This window comes from Ascaphus truei, chromosome 14 (genome assembly GCF_040206685.1).
Source record: "Ascaphus truei isolate aAscTru1 chromosome 14, aAscTru1.hap1, whole genome shotgun sequence".
NCBI lineage: Eukaryota > Metazoa > Chordata > Amphibia > Anura > Ascaphidae > Ascaphus > Ascaphus truei.
In genome coordinates, this window is record NC_134496.1 from 3257118 (window position 1) to 3276522 (window position 19405).

General features: G+C 52.0%; 1 protein-coding gene across 2 annotated transcripts in view; it reads left to right on the forward strand.

Annotated features, from left to right (window-relative positions):
* AGXT (alanine--glyoxylate aminotransferase) overlaps positions 1 to 19405 on the forward strand; it is a 76168-nt gene that overhangs the window by 24554 nt on the left and 32209 nt on the right. Inside the window, exons 1-2 of one of the 2 annotated variants that reach the window (XM_075569540.1) lie at positions 9146 to 9365; positions 15023 to 15215. In XM_075569540.1, the coding sequence (XP_075425655.1) occupies positions 9204 to 9365; positions 15023 to 15215 (355 nt within the window). In that variant the 5' untranslated portion in view covers positions 9146 to 9203. Of the gene's footprint in view, positions 1 to 9145; positions 9366 to 15022; positions 15216 to 19405 lie in introns of those variants that run through there. The other variant, XM_075569539.1, reaches the window with a different exon arrangement.

Here is a 19405-nt window from a genome sequence, read left to right on the forward strand (position 1 = left end):
GTACCGTACTTGACAACTCCAGCGTAGAAAGCTAAAGTCCGTAAGCCAATGGTCGTGGGATGGAGAGAGCAGCGGTGTAGAGTGTCCGTAAGCCTGGGTCGTGGAGTGGAGAGAGCAGCGTAGTAGAGTGTCCGAAAGCCATGTCCAGGGGATATAGAAGTCTGCAGGGTAGTAATGTCCAAAGCCAAATCCAAGGGGTACCAGAGAGCAGCGTAATCGAAGTCCAAAGCCAAAGGTCGAGATCCAGGGAGGTCAGCAGAATATCCAGGGACAGGAACTGGAACTGAAAGACAAAAGGGGCCAGGCAACAGCTGACAGCACCAAGGTACAGAAGCTATGCAGAGCAAGGAGGTAATGGTGATGGGAGACTAAATAGGGGTCTGGGACCTATCAGAGGAAGGGGAGAAATGGAGGAGCGGCCCGAGGGAGGACCTGATAGGGGAGAAATGTCTGGGAAGCTGGGGCCTATCAGAGCAAGGGGAGGAGCGGAGGAGCGGCCCGGGGAAGGATCAGATATGGGAGAAGGGCCTGGGGGCGGACATGATGGAGCAGAGGCAGGGAAGCATGTGATGCGCGTGCAGCACCTGAGGAGGCGGAGTCAGGCGCACGGCGCCAGTAAATGGAAGCCTGGTGATGCGCGCGCCCGCAAGGGTGACCCGGAAGTGTGGGAGCAGCTGTGGGGGGGACCGCGAGAACTGAGGCACGCCGCCGGGGAGCACGGAGACAAGGTAAGGAGGCGCTGGAAGCAGGTGTACGTGCAGCGCGGATCCTCACAGTACCCCCCCCCTCGAGGGTCGGACTCCGGACAAACCATCCAAGGTCTGAGGGGAAATTTTTGGTGGAATCGTTTGAGTAGAGACGGGGTGTGAAGATCCTCATGCGAGACCCAAGAACGATCCTGAGGTCCGTATCCCTTCCAGTGGACCAAAAATTGGAGCTTGCCCCTGGAGATGCGAGAGTCAATGATGGACTGGATTTCGAACTCCTGTTGTCCTGGTACAATGGGGGGAGGAGGCCGAAGAGAAGGATGAGCGAATCGTTTGCCTTGGATAAACGGTTTCAAGAGTGAAACATGGAAGACGGGTGAAATTTTCATAGAGGGAGGCAAGCAAAGCTGATAGGCCACAGGATTAATTTGTCTCAGAATAGGGAAAGGACCCAGAAACCTGGGAGACAGTTTAGGGGTTGGAGCCTTCAATTTGATATTTTTAGAAGAAAGCCAGACCTTCTCTCCAGGTGCGAACTTTTGGGCCTCCCGACGAAGCCTATCTGCTTGTCTCTTCTGTCTTAGCACAGACTCCTGTAGAACTGTTTGAATCCTCCTCCATGACCCCTGTAAGGTGGATACCCTATCATCTGCTGCAGGAACTCCGGACCTGGGAGAATGCATGGGAAGACGGGTAGGATGAAATCCGTAGTTTACAAAAAAACGGTGATTCTTGAGTGGACTCATTCTTGAGAGAGCTAATCGCAAATTCAGCCCAAGGAAGTAACTCAGCCCAATTATCCTGAGAATCGGAAGAAAAACAATGCAAATACTGTTCGAGGGACTGGTTCATGCGTTCAGTCTGCCCATTCGTTTGGGGGTGGTAGCTTGAGGAAAAAAGAAGGGTAATGCCCAAGCTCTGGGAAAATGCACGCCAGAATTTAGAAACAAATTGAGTACCACGATCCGAGTCAATGGACCACGGGACGCCATGAATACGGAAAATTTATTTTACAAAAATATCCGCCAAAGTACTGGAATTGGGTAGACCCTTGAGGGGAACAAAATGAGCTTGCTTGGAGAATCTGTCAACAATTACAAGAATAGTAGTCATAACATTAGACGGGGGAAGATCCACAAAGTCCATAGTAATGTGACTCCAAGGACGGTCCGGGACCGGGAGGGGTTGTAGAAGACCGTAAAGCCTTTTGACGAACAGATTTATTTTGTGCGCAGACTGGGCAAGAGGAGGTGAAAGCTCTAATGTCCTTTAACATATTGGGCCACCAGAAGGTTCGCCGAATCAGATCAGTAGTCTTCTTAAACCCGTGATGGTCGGCAGATCTGGAGGAGTGACCCCATTCAAGAATTTTGAGATGAAAACGTGGGGCTGCGTAAAGACGACCATCAGGGACTTCTAGCCCTTCGGGGACCTGTACTTGAGACTCCAAAATGTTATCCAGTATGTCAAAGGAGGTGGCAGAGATAAACAATTGGGGAGACAGAATACTCTCCGGGACTTCCTGTGACTTCTCCTCAGTGATAAACTAAAGAATGTTTTTTAGAAAAAAAACCCACAGTCGTGTAGTTTATCTTCGGGGGTGGTAACGTCCAGAGAAGGATTATGCTCGTCTGTGATTCAGAGCCAAAGCCCAACATATAAAGGGCGGAGATCCAATCACAGGGGAAGAGTGTGTGAGCATTCCTCCAATGATGGAGCACAGTGCAGGAACTGCAATGAGAGGCAGCACATGTGCCATTGATTACCAGAGGGAGCTTTTGCAATGTCTGGGAAGCTGGGGCCTATCAGAGCAAGGGGAGGAGCGGAGGAGCGGCCCGGGGAAGGATCAGATATGGGAAAAGGGCCTGGGGGCGGACATGATGGAGCAGAGGCAGGGAAGCATGTGATGCGCGTCCAGCACCTGAGGAGGCGGAGTCAGGCGCACGGCGCCAGTAAATGGAAGCCTGGTGATGCGCGCGCCCGCAAGGGTGACCCGGAAGTGTGGGAGCAGCTGTGGGGGGGACCGCGAGAACTGAGGCACGCCGCCGGGGAGCACGGAGACAAGGTAAGGAGGCGCTGGAAGCAGGTGTACGTGCAGCGCGGATCCTCACAGTACCCCCCCCCTCGAGGGTCGGACTCCGGACAAACCATCCAAGGTCTGAGGGGAAATTTTTGGTGGAATCGTTTGAGTAGAGACGGGGTGTGAAGATCTTCATGCGAGACCCAAGAACGATCCTGAGGTCCGTATCCCTTCCAGTGGACCAAAAATTGGAGCTTGCCCCTGGAGATGCGAGAGTCAATGATGGACTGGATTTCGAACTCCTGTTGTCCTGGTACAATGGGGGGAGGAGGCCGAAGAGAAGGATGAGCGAATCGTTTGCCTTGGATAAACGGTTTCAAGAGTGAAACATGGAAGACGGGTGAAATTTTCATAGAGGGAGGCAAGCAAAGCTGATAGGCCACAGGATTAATTTGTCTCAGAATAGGGAAAGGACCCAGAAACCTGGGAGACAGTTTAGGGGTTGGAGCCTTCAATTTGATATTTTTAGAAGAAAGCCAGACCTTCTCTCCAGGTGCGAACTTTTGGGCCTCCCGACGAAGCCTATCTGCTTGTCTCTTCTGTCTTAGCACAGACTCCTGTAGAACTGTTTGAATCCTCCTCCATGACCCCTGTAAGGTGGATACCCTATCATCTGCTGCAGGAACTCCGGACCTGGGAGAATGCATGGGAAGACGGGTAGGATGAAATCCGTAGTTTACAAAAAACGGTGATTCTTGAGTGGACTCATTCTTGAGAGAGCTAATCGCAAATTCAGCCCAAGGAAGTAACTCAGCCCAATTATCCTGAGAATCGGAAGAAAAACAATGCAAATACTGTTCGAGGGACTGGTTCATGCGTTCAGTCTGCCCATTCGTTTGGGGGTGGTACAGTAGCTTGAGGAAAAAAGAAGGGTAATGCCCAAGCTCTGGGAAAATGCACGCCAGAATTTAGAAACAAATTGAGTACCACGATCCGAGACAATGGACCACGGGACGCCATGAATACGGAAAATTTATTTTACAAAAATATCCGCCAAAGTACTGGAATTGGGTAGACCCTTGAGGGGAACAAAATGAGCTTGCTTGGAGAATCTGTCAACAATTACAAGAATAGTAGTCATAACATTAGACGGGGGAAGATCCACAAAGTCCATAGTAATGTGACTCCAAGGACGGTCCGGGACCGGGAGGGGTTGTAGAAGACCGTAAAGCCTTTTGACGAACAGATTTATTTTGTGCGCAGACTGGGCAAGAGGAGGTGAAAGCTCTAATGTCCTTTAACATATTGAGCCACCAGAAGGTTCGCCGAATCAGATCAGTAGTCTTCTTAAACCCGTGATGGTCGGCAGATCTGGAGGAGTGACCCCATTCAAGAATTTTGAGATGAAAACGTGGGGCTGCGTAAAGACGACCATCAGGGACTTCTAGCCCTTCGGGGACCTGTACTTGAGACTCCAAAATTTTATCCAGTATGTCAAAGGAGGTGGCAGAGAAAAACAATTGGGGAGACAGAATACTCTCCGGGACTTCCTGTGACTTCTCCTCAGTGATAAACTGAAGAATGTTTTTTAGAAAAAAAAAACCACAGTCGTGTAGTTTATCTTCGGGGGTGGTTCTTTGAGAGAGAATTGCACCGGCTCCCACGTCGGAGGCATCAACGTCCAAGGTAAAGGGGAGGGTGGGGACAGGATGTCGCAGAATGGGAGCCGAAACAAAGGCTCTTTTAAGAGACTCAAAGGCCCGGCCGGCCTCCAATGGCCAAGAGGAAGGATCGGCCCCTTTTTTGGTAAGGGCCGTAATGGGTGCTACCAAGGTAGAAAAACCAGCAATAAATTTCCTATAATAATTTCCAAAACCGAGGAAACGCTGAATCGCCTTTAAATTGTTAGGTTGTGGCCATTCGAGTACAGAATTGAGCTTCTCCGGGTCCATGGTGAACCCTTGATCCGAGACAATGTATCCCAGGTAGTAGTTGAGGATTGGTGAAAGACTCACTTCTCCATCTTGGCGTAGAGCTTGTTGGCCCGTAAACGAGAGAGCACCATCTTGGTATGGAGAATGTGTTCCTCGAGGGTTTTGGAAAAAATAAGGATATTATCCAAGTAGATAATCACAAAAGAATTCAATAGATCACGAAAAACCTCATTCATAAAGTCTTGGAAGACTGCAGGGGCATTGCACAACCCAAACGGCATCACCAGGTACTCATAGTGACCGCTGCGCGTGTTGAACGCGGTTTTCCACTCGTCTCCACTGTGGATGCGAATCAGGTTATAAGCCCCCCGTAGATCAAGTTTAGAGAAAATCGTCGCGCCTTGCAGCCTATCGAAGAGCTCCGGGATAAGAGGCAAAGGGTAGCGATTCTTGATGGTAATCTTGTTTAGGCCACGGAAATCGATGCACGGGCGCAGTGTCCCATCTTTCTTTACAAAAAAGAATCTTGCTCCGGCGGGAGAAGTGGACTTCCGGATGAAGCCTTTTGAAGGTTTTCTGTGATATACTCGGACATGGTCTCCGTCTCAGGCAAAGAATGGATATGACCTGGCTTTGGGAAAAGGAGCACCCGGAATGAAATCAATCGGGCAGTCGAAAGGGGATTTGGTCTTACTAAAGACATCCAGGAACTCCGAATAGACGTCCGGTAGGGTGGCGTCTTGCGGGGGAAAGGTTTCCAAGACGGCCAATACCACAGCGGACGGAGAAGACGATTCCACCTGGGAGGATCTCCATTGAACGGGGAACTTGGCAGTCCAATCGATGATGGGATTGTGTAGTTGCAGCCATGGTAAGCCCAGGATGATTTGAACCGAAGGGGAAAGGATGACATCAAAAGAAATGAGTTCTAAATATCCATCATTCATAGAAAGTTCAATGGGAAGTGTCTCCAAGGAAATAAAGGCTGGCTGCAGGGGTCGACCATCGATAGCCTCCAATCCGACCAGAAAGGCCTTCTCCCGGAGTGGAATGTTGTGCTGGATAGCAAAAGCCTGATTTATGAAATTCCCTCCGGATCCAGAATCGAGGAAGGCCAGAGCGGGAGTTTGGATGCTGGCGTACTTAAGGAGGACAGGCAGTAAGATGCGTTTGGGAAGCCCCTGTGCGGGAGAGGGAAAAGAAGAGATGGTACCCAGTGAGATTCCCTCATACCTCACTGGGCGTTGGCGTTTCCCGGCCTCAAGGGACAACGCGGCAGGATGTGCCCAGGAGATCCACAATAGAAGCACAGGCCCTCGTCTCTCCGACGTAGTCGCTCCATAGAAGGAAGTTGATGACTGCCCAGTTCCATGGGTTCCGGAGCTTCCAATGTTGGTAGAACAAGAGCAGGAGACCTGGAATTAGAAGACATGGAAACAGAAGTACGAGGACATTGACGTTCAGCCCGCCTCTCCAGAAGTCTTTGATCCACCCTGATGCACAAAGCGATTAGGGCCTCCAGTGAGGATGGCCTCTCACGAGCCGTCAGCTCGTCCTTTAAGGATTCCGAAAGTCCCTGCCAGAAAGCCGCGGAAAGTGTCTTTTACGATTGTGCTCGCCACAAACCGGGACCGGACCGCGGGGCTGAGGTGGGGTTATATAATCACCGACCTTAGTCCGCACAGACTGATCTGGAGTGCGCAGTTCATAGTCGTGCATAGCAGGGTCAGGATTGGAGAAGGCAGGATCGTCGTTATTCAAGCAGAAGTTCGGCAACAGGTAGTCAGGAGTTCCCCGCTTCAGCTTAGGAGTGTGAGTGCGGGTGTGGCCTCTGTGCGAGGAGTGGGCTCGGCCCATGACGCTGGACACAGCAGGGGGAGACAGCAGGCTGGCCGAAGTACACCGCGGGGCAGCGTCGGGGAAAACCAACGCTTCAGCACAGAAGTTCTAAGCAGGCCTCTGCATGGAGATAAGCAGCAGGCCTCAGGAAACGAAGGGTAACCACTGCTGGGGGAGAATGCAGCAGGTACCAGTGCTGGCTAAACAACGCTTCAGCACAGGAGTTAGGAACAGGCCTCTGGATCCTCAGTAACAAGAGATGAAAACTAGAGAGGTTAGTACGCAAGGAGACAGGCCTGGGCGGCTTGTGGCAGAGACAGTAACGTCCAGAGAAGGATTATGCTCGGCTGTGATTCAGAGCCAAAGCCCAACATATAAAGGGCGGAGATCCAATCACAGGGGAAGAGTGTGTGAGCATTCCTCCAATGATGGAGCACAGTGCAGGAACTACAATGAGAGGCAGCACATGTGCCATTGATTACCAGAGGGAGCTTTTGCAACTGCAGAAGTCTGCAAGGTTATAATCAGGAGCGGATTCCTTACAGTGCCCCATCGTTCCAATCAGTCTCAGCCGCGATAGTCCGGAACTCCAGAGCGTAACGTGCCACTGATCTCCGACCCTGCGAAATGTGGAACAAGGAGGAAGCAGCCATATCACTACGTCCAGGGGTGTCAAAGACTAAACGAAATTCTCTTTTAAAGTTAGGGAAGTTGTAAGTGAGTTCAGGTTTCAGCTCCCAGATTGGTGAAGCCCAGGCCAGGGCGTCCCCGGTGAGAAGGGGAAAAAAATAAGCTACCTTGGTACGATCCATGGGGAAGCGAGAGGATGACAGTTTGAATTGTATCTCGCACTGATTTAAAAACCCACGGCATGCAAGCGGGTCCCCCGCGTATTTACTGGGCGTAGGGATACGAAACTCCGAAGACCCTGTTCCTTCACGGGAGACAGGGGGAGAGAACGGAACTGGAGACATTAACCTTGGGAATCTGGGCGGTTAAGGTACCAACCTGTTGGTTAAGGGCGGTGACCTGGTTGTCCAAGAAGGTAAAGTGTTTGGAGATGGTAGTTAGGGTGTCTTCCACCTCAGGGGGGTCTGGGTCTGATGGGTCCTGCATAATGTAACGCTCGGCCTGCCCACAAGCCAGACGAGACCCCGGGACTGAGGTGGAAAGGAGTAATACCACACACCTAGCAGTAAACGGGGGCACGGCCGGAGTGTGGAAGAAGCGTAGGTGGTCCAGGTAACTAAAATAGAAAAGGTACCGTACTTGACAACTCCAGCGTAGAAAGGTAAAGACCGTAAGCCAATGGTCGTGGGATGGAGAGAGCAGCGTAGTAGAGTGTCTGTAAGCCGTGTCCAGGGGATATAGAAGTCTGCAGGGTAGTAATGTCCAAAGCCAAATCCAAGGGGTACCAGATAGCAGCGTAATCGAAGTCCAAAGTCAAAGGTCGAGATCCAGGGAGGTCAGCAGAATATCCAGGGACAGGAACTGGAACTGAAAGACAAAAGGGGCCAGGCAACAGCAGAGAGCATAAAGGTACAGAAGCTATGCAGAGCAAGGAGGTAATTGTGAGGGGAGACTAAATAGGGGGCTGGGACCTATCAGAGGAAGGGGAGGAACGGAGGAGCGGCCCGAGGGAGGACCTGATAGGGGAGAAGTGTCTGGGAAGCTGGGGCCTATCAGAGCAAGGATCAGATAGGGGAGAAGGGCCTGGGGGCGGACCTGATGGAGCAGAGGCAGGGAAGCGTGTGATTCGTGAGCAGCACCTGAGGAGGCACAGTCAGGCGCACGGCGCCAGTAAATGGAAGCCCGGGTCCGCGCGCGCCCGTAAGGGTGATGCGCACGACCCGGACGTGCGGGAGCAGCCGTGGGGGGGACCGCGAGAAGTGAGGCACACCGCCGGGGAGCCTGGGCGGCACGGAGACAAGGTAAGGAGGCGTTGGAAGCAGTTGTACCCGCAGCGCGGATCCTTACAGTGGATCTTCAAGGAGGATAGAGAGGGTGCTAGTCGGAAATTGCGGGGAAGAGTCAGTTTGGTGACTCTTCTCTGCACTCTCTCTAGTTCTATAATGTCTTTTCTATGGAGTGGTGCCCCAAATTGTACTCCATGTTCAAGGTGTGGTCTTACTAATGCTTTGTAAAGGGGCATAATTATGTTTACTTTCCATCCATTGCCCATTTAATGCAAGATAAGATCTTGTTTGCCTTTGCAGCTACTGCATGATTTTGGGCACTATTGCTAAGCCTGCTCTCTACCAGCACTCCTAAATCCTTCTCCATCAAGGATTCCCCAATTTATCCCCATTTAATTTGTAAGTCGCCTGTTTATTCTAGCTTCCCAAATGCATAACCTTACATTTATCTGTATTAAACCTCATCTGCCATTTACTTGCCCAAGTTTCCAGTCTCTCCAAGTCCTTCTGGAGAGAAATTACATCCTGCTCTGATTCTGCTACCTTACACAATTTAGTGTCATCAGCAAAGATGGAGACTTTGCTCTTTATGCCAACCTCAAGTTATTAATAAACAAGTTACAAATCTTGTTAATCTAAGACACGTGTGATTGGAAGGAAGAGAGGACGCAGCTTTGAAGGTTAAGGTTGGCTGGTTAGCTTTTCTAATAAAGGTACAAGAGAGAGTACCGGTCAGTTTCTGCTAACTAGCTAATGCTTGCGGACTCTCAGTTCCTCTCAGAGAGACATGTCTTACTTGCTATCTGTCCAACCCCCCAAATCCCTACTACTGCCCCTGCATGTCCCTCAGCGACTCATGCTGGGACCAGGCCCTTCCAATGTGACCCCGCGAATACAAGCTGCAGGGGCTCTGCCAATAATGAACCCGCTGAATTCCGAGATGTTCCAGGTAAGGAAAGAGCATCTGAGAGAGTCCAAACAGTGATTGGGTAAGGGGATCGGGCTGTACATGAATAGATCAATAGAGGTTGACAGCAAACTGTGGGGTGATGGCGTGGCTCAGTGGGTGAAGGCGTGGCTCAATGGGTGAAGGGTGGCTCAATGGGTTAAGGCACAGACTTTGAAAAACAGCAACACTGGATTTGAATCCGGGGAGCCTGCTGTCAGCTCCTTGTGGCTTGGGTAAGTCCCTTTATCTCCCTGTGCGTTAGGCATCAATGTTACTGTAGATACTGAACTTATCGAGGAGGGACTGTGCTGTGCTGCATACCGTGCCATGTGCCATATTGTAACTATGAAAAGCCATTGGGAGTAAAGCACTATATGAAGTCAAGTTAATATTACAGAAAACAAGGACAGTTGCTGAAGATGCAATATACTACAGTATGCGTGTGGTTTTTCTGTTGTAATAGGTCCATGCGTCGGTCGTTCTGCTCTAAATATTTCTCAATCTTAGAAAACATGCTGGCGTGTGTGCTCAAGACTCGCCCCACCTCAGCGGGGTCCATGTTTGTGGGGCTGAGCATACTGTAACGGAGTGCTCACCACAAACAAGGCGTGACCACAAGGCCGAGGTGGGGATAGATAAATAACACCACCCACAGCCAGGGGGGCGTGTCTGGAGTGTAGATTGACCGAGGTAGCCGGGTCAGGTTTGGAGAGGTAAGGATAGTTAAGATACTTGCAGAGTTTGGGGTTGGAGAGGTGCGGATCGTTGCAGGTACTTTCGCTATGGTCAGGATTGGAGAGGTGCGGATAGTCGTGGTACTTTGCCGAGCGAGGTCAGGGTTAGAGAGATACGGATCGTCGTTGGTAGCCGGGGTCAGGAGTATGGAAGAGCTGAGTTCAGAGAACAAGCAGGGTCAGAGAAGACAAGACAGCAGAGAAACAAGATTTCCAACAGGAGGCAGGGATTGCAGTGAACACTACGCACATAGCAAGTGTTATGCTCAGTCAATTTGCCAGAGGGCTGGCTGAGCATATAGAGGAGGGTTGTCCAATGAGAGGAGAGCATACTCACTAGTATGCCTGGCTGTGGTTGGCTGGAGAGAATCAGCACCGGTGTATTACTTAGGCAGTAAAATCAGCAACAGATGTAGTATTAGGCAGAGGAGCGAGGGAGGTTCTGCGCGTGTGCGCAAGTGCCGCCCATGGCAGGTTGGGGTTCCTTACAATGCATCTGATCTCAGATGCGCTATTAGAGGGTGTTGAGGTTCCTTTGGCTGCGCTTATAGTGCCGGCGACACAATGTCGCGTCAAAACAAATGCATTGAAATCTCTGTAGTCAGTAGAATTTGATTTTTACAGCGACGGTCTCACCATGTGACAGGCTATAAACCAATCAGATAGCTTCTGATGCAGGGAGAGGTGTGTGTGTGTGTGTGTGTGTGTGCGGGGAGAGGGGGGATGCATGTGTGTGAGTGCAGGGAGAGGGGGGATGTGTGTGAGTGCAGGGAAAGGTGGGATGTGTGTGTGTGATTGTGTGTCTGTAAAGTGAAACACACTATATTAACAACTTTAAAATAGTAAATTCTCCCGTAATTTAAAGTAAAAGTAAAGTAAATTCAGCATACAAACAGAAATTACAACTCGTTTCCGTTTCAGCCCTCCCCCTTGCTCTTGTCTCCGCCCCTCTGCCTTAACCCATGCCTGACGTCACTCCCCTTGTAGCCAGAGACGTCTCCAAAACAGATTACAACTTTCGTAAGGGCTACGGAAACGGGTAACGTCATCCGTAGCCGGCACTATAAGCACATCTGATCTCAGACGCACTATTAGAGAGGGTTGGGGTTCCTTACAATGCATCTGATCTCAGACGCGCTATTAGAGAGGGTTGGGGTTCCTTACAATGCATCTGATCTCAGACGCACTATTAGAGAGGGTCAGGGGTTCCTCAGAATTTCACATAGGGTTCCTTAACTAAAAACAGGTGGAAAACCACTGCTCTAGGGCCCTTAAGTAAAGTAGTATTACCACAGGGGTGCTACATATGCATGTATGCAAGTACTGTACATATATTCATGAATCTTCCTGAAGCACGCAGGATGGTAAATATCTCCACGCTGTGGGCCTGTTCACCTCTCTGTGGGTCCTTCTGCTGCTAAGCGAGTTAACCTTCCGAACATTGGGGTTAATATTTTATTTCCACTGTGGAATTCATTCCCCTTCACATGCCAAATAAAACAGCCAGTGCTTCTGGGAACCTGTGACTTGGAACAGCGCCTCCTGTCACTGTGACACTGACATCACAGCCAGCGCTGGGGAAAGTTCACTGGTAGAGAGGAGAGTATTAAAAGGGGGGAACGCGTTGTAATTGCCTCTGGCGCTGAAAGGGTTAGCACACTGGCCTACTTCCAATCTATCTCCCTATGCTGGCATCTTTAGATTGCAAGCTCTGCAGCCATTGAATGGCTGGTATTGATCTATTCTGCACATTACTGTGTACAGCTGGTATAAGAATACATGTTATTTTCACAGACTGCATGTTGATGCGGTCACAGCAGCACTGACCATGTGACATCCCGAGCAATCATTATTATATATAAGGGTAAGAATATATAGGTGCACATAGGGAGAAGGGATTCTCTGCCTTAAGACTGGCCAACTTCAGTTCTCAAGGGCCACCAACAGGTCAGGTTTTAAGGATGTCCCTTCTTCAGCACAGGTGGCTCAATCAGTAGCTCAGTCATCAACTGAGCCACATGTGCTGATGCAGGGATATCCTTAATACCTGACCTGCTGGTGGCCCTAGAGGACTGCAGTTCGCCACTCCTGATTTAAACACTTTTAAGAAAACTAAGATTGACATTTGAACAGTTTTAAAAAGATTAGACGAAAAAAACAGATGGGCACAATACTATCTATATATAGTAAAATTGAAATTTGTGAGTCTGGTGCTAGATGCGGTGAATCCGATTGGTCCTCAGCCTCTAGCCAATCAGATTGGTGGCTCTATGACGTCACCCAACTGCCACTCTCTTCCCCCTCTGCCTCACCCAACTGACACACACACACACCTCTTCACCCAGCTCACCTCCCCGCTGGCTCCCCCCCTGCCCCATCACCCCCCCAGCTCACCTCCCCCCAGGGAATCCACCAGGCTCACCCGAGCCCCGGCCAGCAGCAGCATCCCCATCCGCCCCATCACACTCACCCTCACGTGTGCCGCCCTGCACCGGCTTCTGGACAGAGGGGAAGCGCGGTGTGGCCCTCCTAAACAAGCCGCCAACTCCGCGCTCCTCCCCCCTCACAAGGAACGGAGAGGAAGCGCGGCGCGGCCCTCCTAAACCAGCCGCCAACTCCACACTCCACCCCCCTCACTCACAAAGAGGAACAGAGGGGAAGCGCGGCGCGGCCCCCCTAAACCAGCCGCCAACTCCACGCTCCTCCCCCTCACTCCCAAAGAGGAACAGAGGGGAAGCGCGGCGCGGCCCTCCTGCCCCAGCCTGCCACTTTTGCCCCCCCCCCGCCAACTTCCTGAGTGAACCTCCTGCCCCAGGCAGATTCCACTGAGATATCAGGACCAGGAGGGGAACCGTCTGCCGCCAGGAACCACCACCCACCCAGTCAGTCACCCACCCACTCAGTCAGTCAGTCACCCAACCACGCACCCACCCAGTCAGTCACCCACCCACTCAGTCAGTCAGTCACCCAACCACGCACCCACCCAGTCAGTCACCCACCCACCCAGTCATGGGTCAGACACCCACCCACCCAGTCAGTCAGTCACCCACCCAGTCAGTCAGTCACCCACCCAGTCACCCAACCCAGTCAGTCACCCACCCAGTCAGTCACCCACCCAGTCAGTCACCCACCCAGTCAGTCACCCACCCAGTCAGTCACCCACCAACCCACCCACCCAACCACCCACCCAAAGTCACCCACCCAGTCAAAGTCACCCACCCAGTCAAAGTCACCCACTCGGTCAAAGTCACCCACTCGGTCAAAGTCACCCACTCGGTCAAAGTCACCCACTCGGTCAAAGTCACCCACTCAGTCACCAACCCACCCACTCACTGACCCACTCAGTCAAAGTCACCCACCCACTTACCCAGCCAGTCATCCACACACAGTCAAGGTCACCCACCCAGTCACCCACTCAGTCACCGACCCAGTCACGGTCCCACCCACCCACTCAGTCACCAACCCACCCACTCAGTCACCCACCCACTCACCCATGCAGTCACCAACCAACCCACCCACCCAGTCACCCACCCACCCACTCACACTCAGTCACCAAAAGTCACCAACCCACCCACCCAGTCAGTCACCAACCCAACCACCAAAGTCAGTCACCAACCCACCCACCCACTCAGTCAAAGTCACCCACCCACCCAGTCACCCACCCACTCAGTCAACCAAACCACCCACCCAGGGGGGGGGCGTATTGCTGTGAACGGGGGAGAAAGAGAGGGAGGAGACAGTGGAAGGGAGAGAGAGAGAGAGGGGGAGCCAGAACATTAAATCCCGGGCAGCGCCGGGTATATCAGCTAGTATAATATATAGGTTATGGCTTCAGATTTTGTTAAAGAATTGCTGCATTACAACGCTTGAAATCTAATTGCTATATGTATAAAGGCAAAAGTGGGGAAAATAAAGTCCCACAGATATCACAACACGTTCCCCTATAATACACCAGAGCGGAGAAGGAAGCTGGCTACATCTGGGTAATTTCCCAAAGGTCAGCAAGACGCAATGATCTCAAATAAAGAAATAGGAAGCGGTCCATACTAAAATATTCGGAGCCATTCCTACACATAGATCTTCTATTCGCATGCCTGGCTAGTGAGCGTGGCTGGGCCGTGGTGAGACGCTTGTACGGTTAATGATTGTTTACAACTGTGCTTAACATCTCTTCTCCCATTGTTCTCTGCCCTGTCCCCTTCTGTCTCTCTCTCTGTGAAAATACAAAATGGCTGCACACCTTTATCAGTAGTGCCTAAAATGGCTGCTCTGTGCACAGTAATAGAAATTGTAAGCAAGTAGTATACGATCACCTATGGTGTTATAATACCGCCACTGGACTCAAAATAGTGATTAAGTAATTTGTGTTTATTATTCAATATAACACATGGTAACCTGAAGTTTTGCGGGTTTGCTCTGGGGACCGAAATTTCAGTGCAAATTCAGTGTAAATTTCAGAAATTATCCAGTGCGAGTACCACTTAGGTCAGGGGCGGCCAACTCAAGTCCTCAAGGGTCACCAACAGGCCAGGTATTTGGGCTATCCCTGCTTCAGCACAGATGGCTCAATAAGTGGTTCAATCATTAACTGAGCCACTGGTTGATCTACCTGTGCTGAAGCAGAGCTTTCCTTTAAAGCTGACTGTTGGTGGCCCTTGAGGATTGGAGTCGGCCACCCCTCATGGTATCCATCTCTCTCCTAGCCAATCTGTCTTTTTTTTCTCTCCCTTTGTCCTATCCTTTCTCTATCCACACACCCACACTACCAGCCATTTTTTCTCTATGTATCAATCTACTGTACCTCTGATCTTCCATCTCCTCCAGTGCACCCTCTCCCTGCGTCGCTCTCACCTTTCTCCTTTTATCTCAGTGCTACATCCTCACTCCTTTTTTTCCCCTCTTTCTTATTCTGTTTCCCTGCAGATAATGGACGACATTAAGCAGGGGATACAGTACGCCTTCCAGACGCAGAACACCCTGACTCTGGCTGTGAGCGGCTCCGGACATTGCGCTATGGAGACAGCATTCTTCAATGTGGTGGAGAAAGGGGACATTGTGCTTGTTGCCGAGAAAGGAATCTGGGGGGAGAGAGCAACTGATATTGCAGAAAGAATTGGTAAGAGGAGAGAGGAGAGATTTCCATCTGTTGGTATTACAGGGTGGATTGGAGTGACTAACTAATAAACCCTATAACTCAGCGCTATGACCATTAGAATGTGAATATCACAAGTGATGTGTATAATGTTGTGAATGAACGTGACCAAACTCTGGGCGTGATTGGTGAAGCTGCCGTGGGGTTTCTACCTAGCAAATTAACTCACAAATTCGCATACAAAATACAATGATATTTTTTATATATATATATATATATATATATATATATATATATATATATATATATACAGTGGTTGACAAATCACCAAAAAATCTACTCACCACACAAAAAAAATCTACTCGCCACCTAGTACCAAACGTGTACTGCTTGGGCCAATATTTACTCGCCCGGGGGTTAAATCCACTCGCCCGGGGCGAGCAAATGTATAGGTTTGTCGAACACTGTATATATATATATATATATTTACAGTGTTCGACAAACCTATACATTTGCACGCCCCGGGCGAGTGGATTTAACATTGTGGCGAGCTCCTATTGGCCCAAGCAGCACACGTGTGGTACTAGGTGGCGAGTAGATTTTTTGGTTCAGCGAGTAGATTTTTTGGTGATTTGTCGACCACTGTATATATATATATATATATATATATATATATATATATATATACCCCGGTGCTTACAAATGCAGTTTACCCCAGTCCAAAGAATTGTCCATAAAGCTCTAAAAGTTCTCTTGATTGAAGCGAAAATGAAATGGAGAATCTGCTGCTGGCTGGCACCTCGGTGATCCTCCTATAGATGGATAGATAAGGGGAAACAGACCATTGCCCAGTAACGAGCACCAGGTTTCAGTTCTAAGGACTAGAAAGGTGTCAACTTACAAGAATATTGATGTTATGTTCAATTGAGAGAATCTGTTCTTTAGCCCACGTTTTCTCCTATACTCCACGAATCCCACGTGTAGTCAGTCCTCAGTCAGCCTCATCTACTAGTTCGCCACAGCTTGTACCCAAAAGTATTCTCCGTGGATCCTCAGGAATGAAATGACAATAGGAGATAATAGTGCAGACTGCTAGAAAATTTAATAAGAATAAAAAACAGCCAAGAGCTTACTTGCATAAACTTTGCTGCTGTAAAACAAGTGACAATGTGCCGTCCGCAGCTTGTATCGGGTGTTTGGTCTGGTGCACTGAGCTGCAAGCGCTCTCACTGCTCGCAGCCCCAATGCCAGCGCGACTCTCCGCGCAACTGATTGACGTCACACGATGGCGCCACCACGACCCTCCCTGCCGACAGACACCTCAACTCCTCCTTCCCCAAACGCGTTTCGTGACGCTAAAACCGTCACTTCATCAGTGGTGTGGGAGAGTTCTCAAACATTAGTGGTATTTATACCATAAGGAGCAATATACACCCCTCATGCTAAAATCATTTTGAATATAATCAAATGCCTGCAATAAAATGCACCTATATTAAGCATCAAACCACTGCCACTAGAGTTAAATAACCCTGGGATTTAGTGGCAATCATCTAACAGAAATAAAAAAGTGTGATCTTATTACAGTTTTCTCTTAACGAACAATCAATCAATAAATAAAGATGGAATGATTGATCTAGTGAAAACACGGATTGGTTAGTTTATTAAAAAAGAGGCCAAGTCAAAATCTATATTCAGGCCATTGGGTGACAGAGTCTTCAAGGTATAAATACAAAAGGTCTCCCTTTTGGATGAATAGTTGAGTCTGTCACCCCCCCCTCCAATTGGCTTTAGGGCAATCTATTCCCCTACAGATAAGTCCATCCGGCTTCTGGTTGTGTTTTATTTTAAAGTGGTTGGAGACAATATGTGTCTCCAAATCCTTTTTGATCTTATACTATATTAGTGAAAGCACTGTATGTTTGCCTGCATGCATGCCTGCCTGCTGGATGTCCGGTGTCCCTAGCGGCAATCTCATTGGTCCCTTGGCCCGCCCGCCCCCGCACACCTCTTATTGGCCTCACACACTCACACCACCCCCTTGGCCCGCCCCCCACACCTCTCATTGGCCTGAGGCGGAGTGACGGGCCAAAGGTCCAAAAAAATAAATAAAACACACACACACACACACACACACACACACACACACACACACACCCCTCTCTCCCCTCTCCAAATCACCTTTTCCCCCTCCCCAGCGGCATCACCTCTTCCCCCTCCCCAGCGGCATCACCTCTTCCCCCTCCCCAGCGGCATCACCTCTTCCCCCTCCCCAGCGGCATCACCTCTTCCCCCTCCCCAGCGGCATCACCTCTTCCCCCTCCCCAGCGGCATCACCTCTTCCCCCTCCCCAGCGGCATCACCTCTCCCCCCTCACCGCTCCAAATCACCTCTCCCCGCTCCAAATCACCTCTCCCCGCTCCAAATCACCTCTCCCCGCTCCAAATCACCTCTCCCCCCTCCCCGCTCCAAATCACCTCGCTTCCCGCAGCTGCCACGCGGCGCGTAAGATGGCGGACCCCCTTCCTCCCTCGCGGCGCCGAGTCAGACGGTGGCGGCGCCCGGAAGTACAGGTAGGTGTCGCTCCCCACCTCCGGCGCCAAACGGAACTGAGAAAGGGCGCATCAACTGAGGTGTGTGTGTGTGTGTGTGTGTGTGTGTGTGTGTCACTGTCCACTGCCCCCCCCTCCTATCCACTGCCCCCCCCCTCCTGTCCACTGCGTCCCCCCCTCCTGTCCACTGCGTCCCCCCTCCTGTCCACTGCGTTCCCCCCTCCTGTCCCCCCTCCTGTCCACTGCCCCCCCCCTCCTGTCCACTGCCCCCCCCCTCCTGTCCACTGCCCCCCCTCCTGTCCACTGCCCCCCCCTCCTGTCCACTGCCCCCCCCCTCCTGTCCACTGCCCCCCCCCTCCTGTCCACTGCCCCCTCCCTCCTGTCCACTGCCCCCCCCCCTCCTGTCCACTGCCCCCCCCCTCCTGTCCACTGCCCCCCCCCTCCTGTCCACTGCCCCCCCCTCCTGTCCACTGCCCCCCCCCTCCTGTCCACTGCCCCCCCCCCTCCTGTCCACTGCCCCCCCCCCTCCTGTCCACTGCCCCCCCCTCCTGTCCACTGCCCCCCCCCCTCCTGTCCACTGCCCCCCCCCCTCCTGTCCACTGCCCCCCCCCCTCCTGTCCACTGCCCCCCCCCTCCTGTCCACTGCCCCCCCCCCTCCTGTCCACTGCCCCCCCCCCCTCCTGTCCACTGCCCCCCCCCCCTCCTGTCCACTGCCCCCCCCCCCCTCCTGTCCACTGCCCCCCCCTCCTGTCCACTGCCCCCCCCTCCTGTCCACTGCCCCCCCCCTCCTGTCCACTGCCCCCCCCCCTCCTGTCCACTGCCCCCCCCCTCCTGTCCACTGCCCCCCCCCCCCTCCTGTCCACTGCCCCCCCCTCCTGTCCACTGCAGGAAATGCAGGGGGAGGAATCCATGCCTTTGAGGCGCCCCCCCCTCCCTTTGACGCCCCCCCCCCTCCCTTTGACGCCCCCCCCCTCCCTTTGACGCCCCCCCCCTTTGACGCCCCCCCCCCTCCCTTTGACGCCCCCCCCCCTCCCTTTGACGCCCCCCCCCCCCTCCCTTTTACGCCCCCCCCCCTCCCTTTGACGCCCCCCCCCTCCCTTTGACGCCCCCCCCCCTCCCTTTGACGCCCCCCCCCTCCCTTTGACGCCCCCCCCCTCCCTTTGACGCCCCCCCCCCTCCCTTTGACGCCCCCCCCTCCCTTTGACGCCCCCCCCCTCCCTTTGACGCCCCCCCCCCTCCCTTTGACGCCCCCCCCCCTCCCTTTGACGCCCCCCCCCTCCCTTTGACGCCCCCCCCCCTCCCTTTGACGCCCCCCCCTGCCTTTGACGCCCCCCCCTGCCTTTGACGCCCCGCGCGCACACACTGACTGACTGCCGCACGCACGCACACACTGACTGACGCGCACACAAAGCCTGACTGACGCACGCACACACTAACTGAGGCACACACTGACTGTGTGTGCGTCAGTCAGTCTGTGTGTGTTTGTGTTTCTGCCTCAGACTCACTGACGCGCGAGCAAACACACAGTGACTGACGCACACACGCTACATGAAGCTGTAAAGGAGGGAGGGAGGGGGGGGACTGGATTGATGTGAATGGGGGACAAACAGAGAGAGGGGGGAGGAGAGAGAGGAACGGGAACATTACATCCCGGGCAACGCCGGG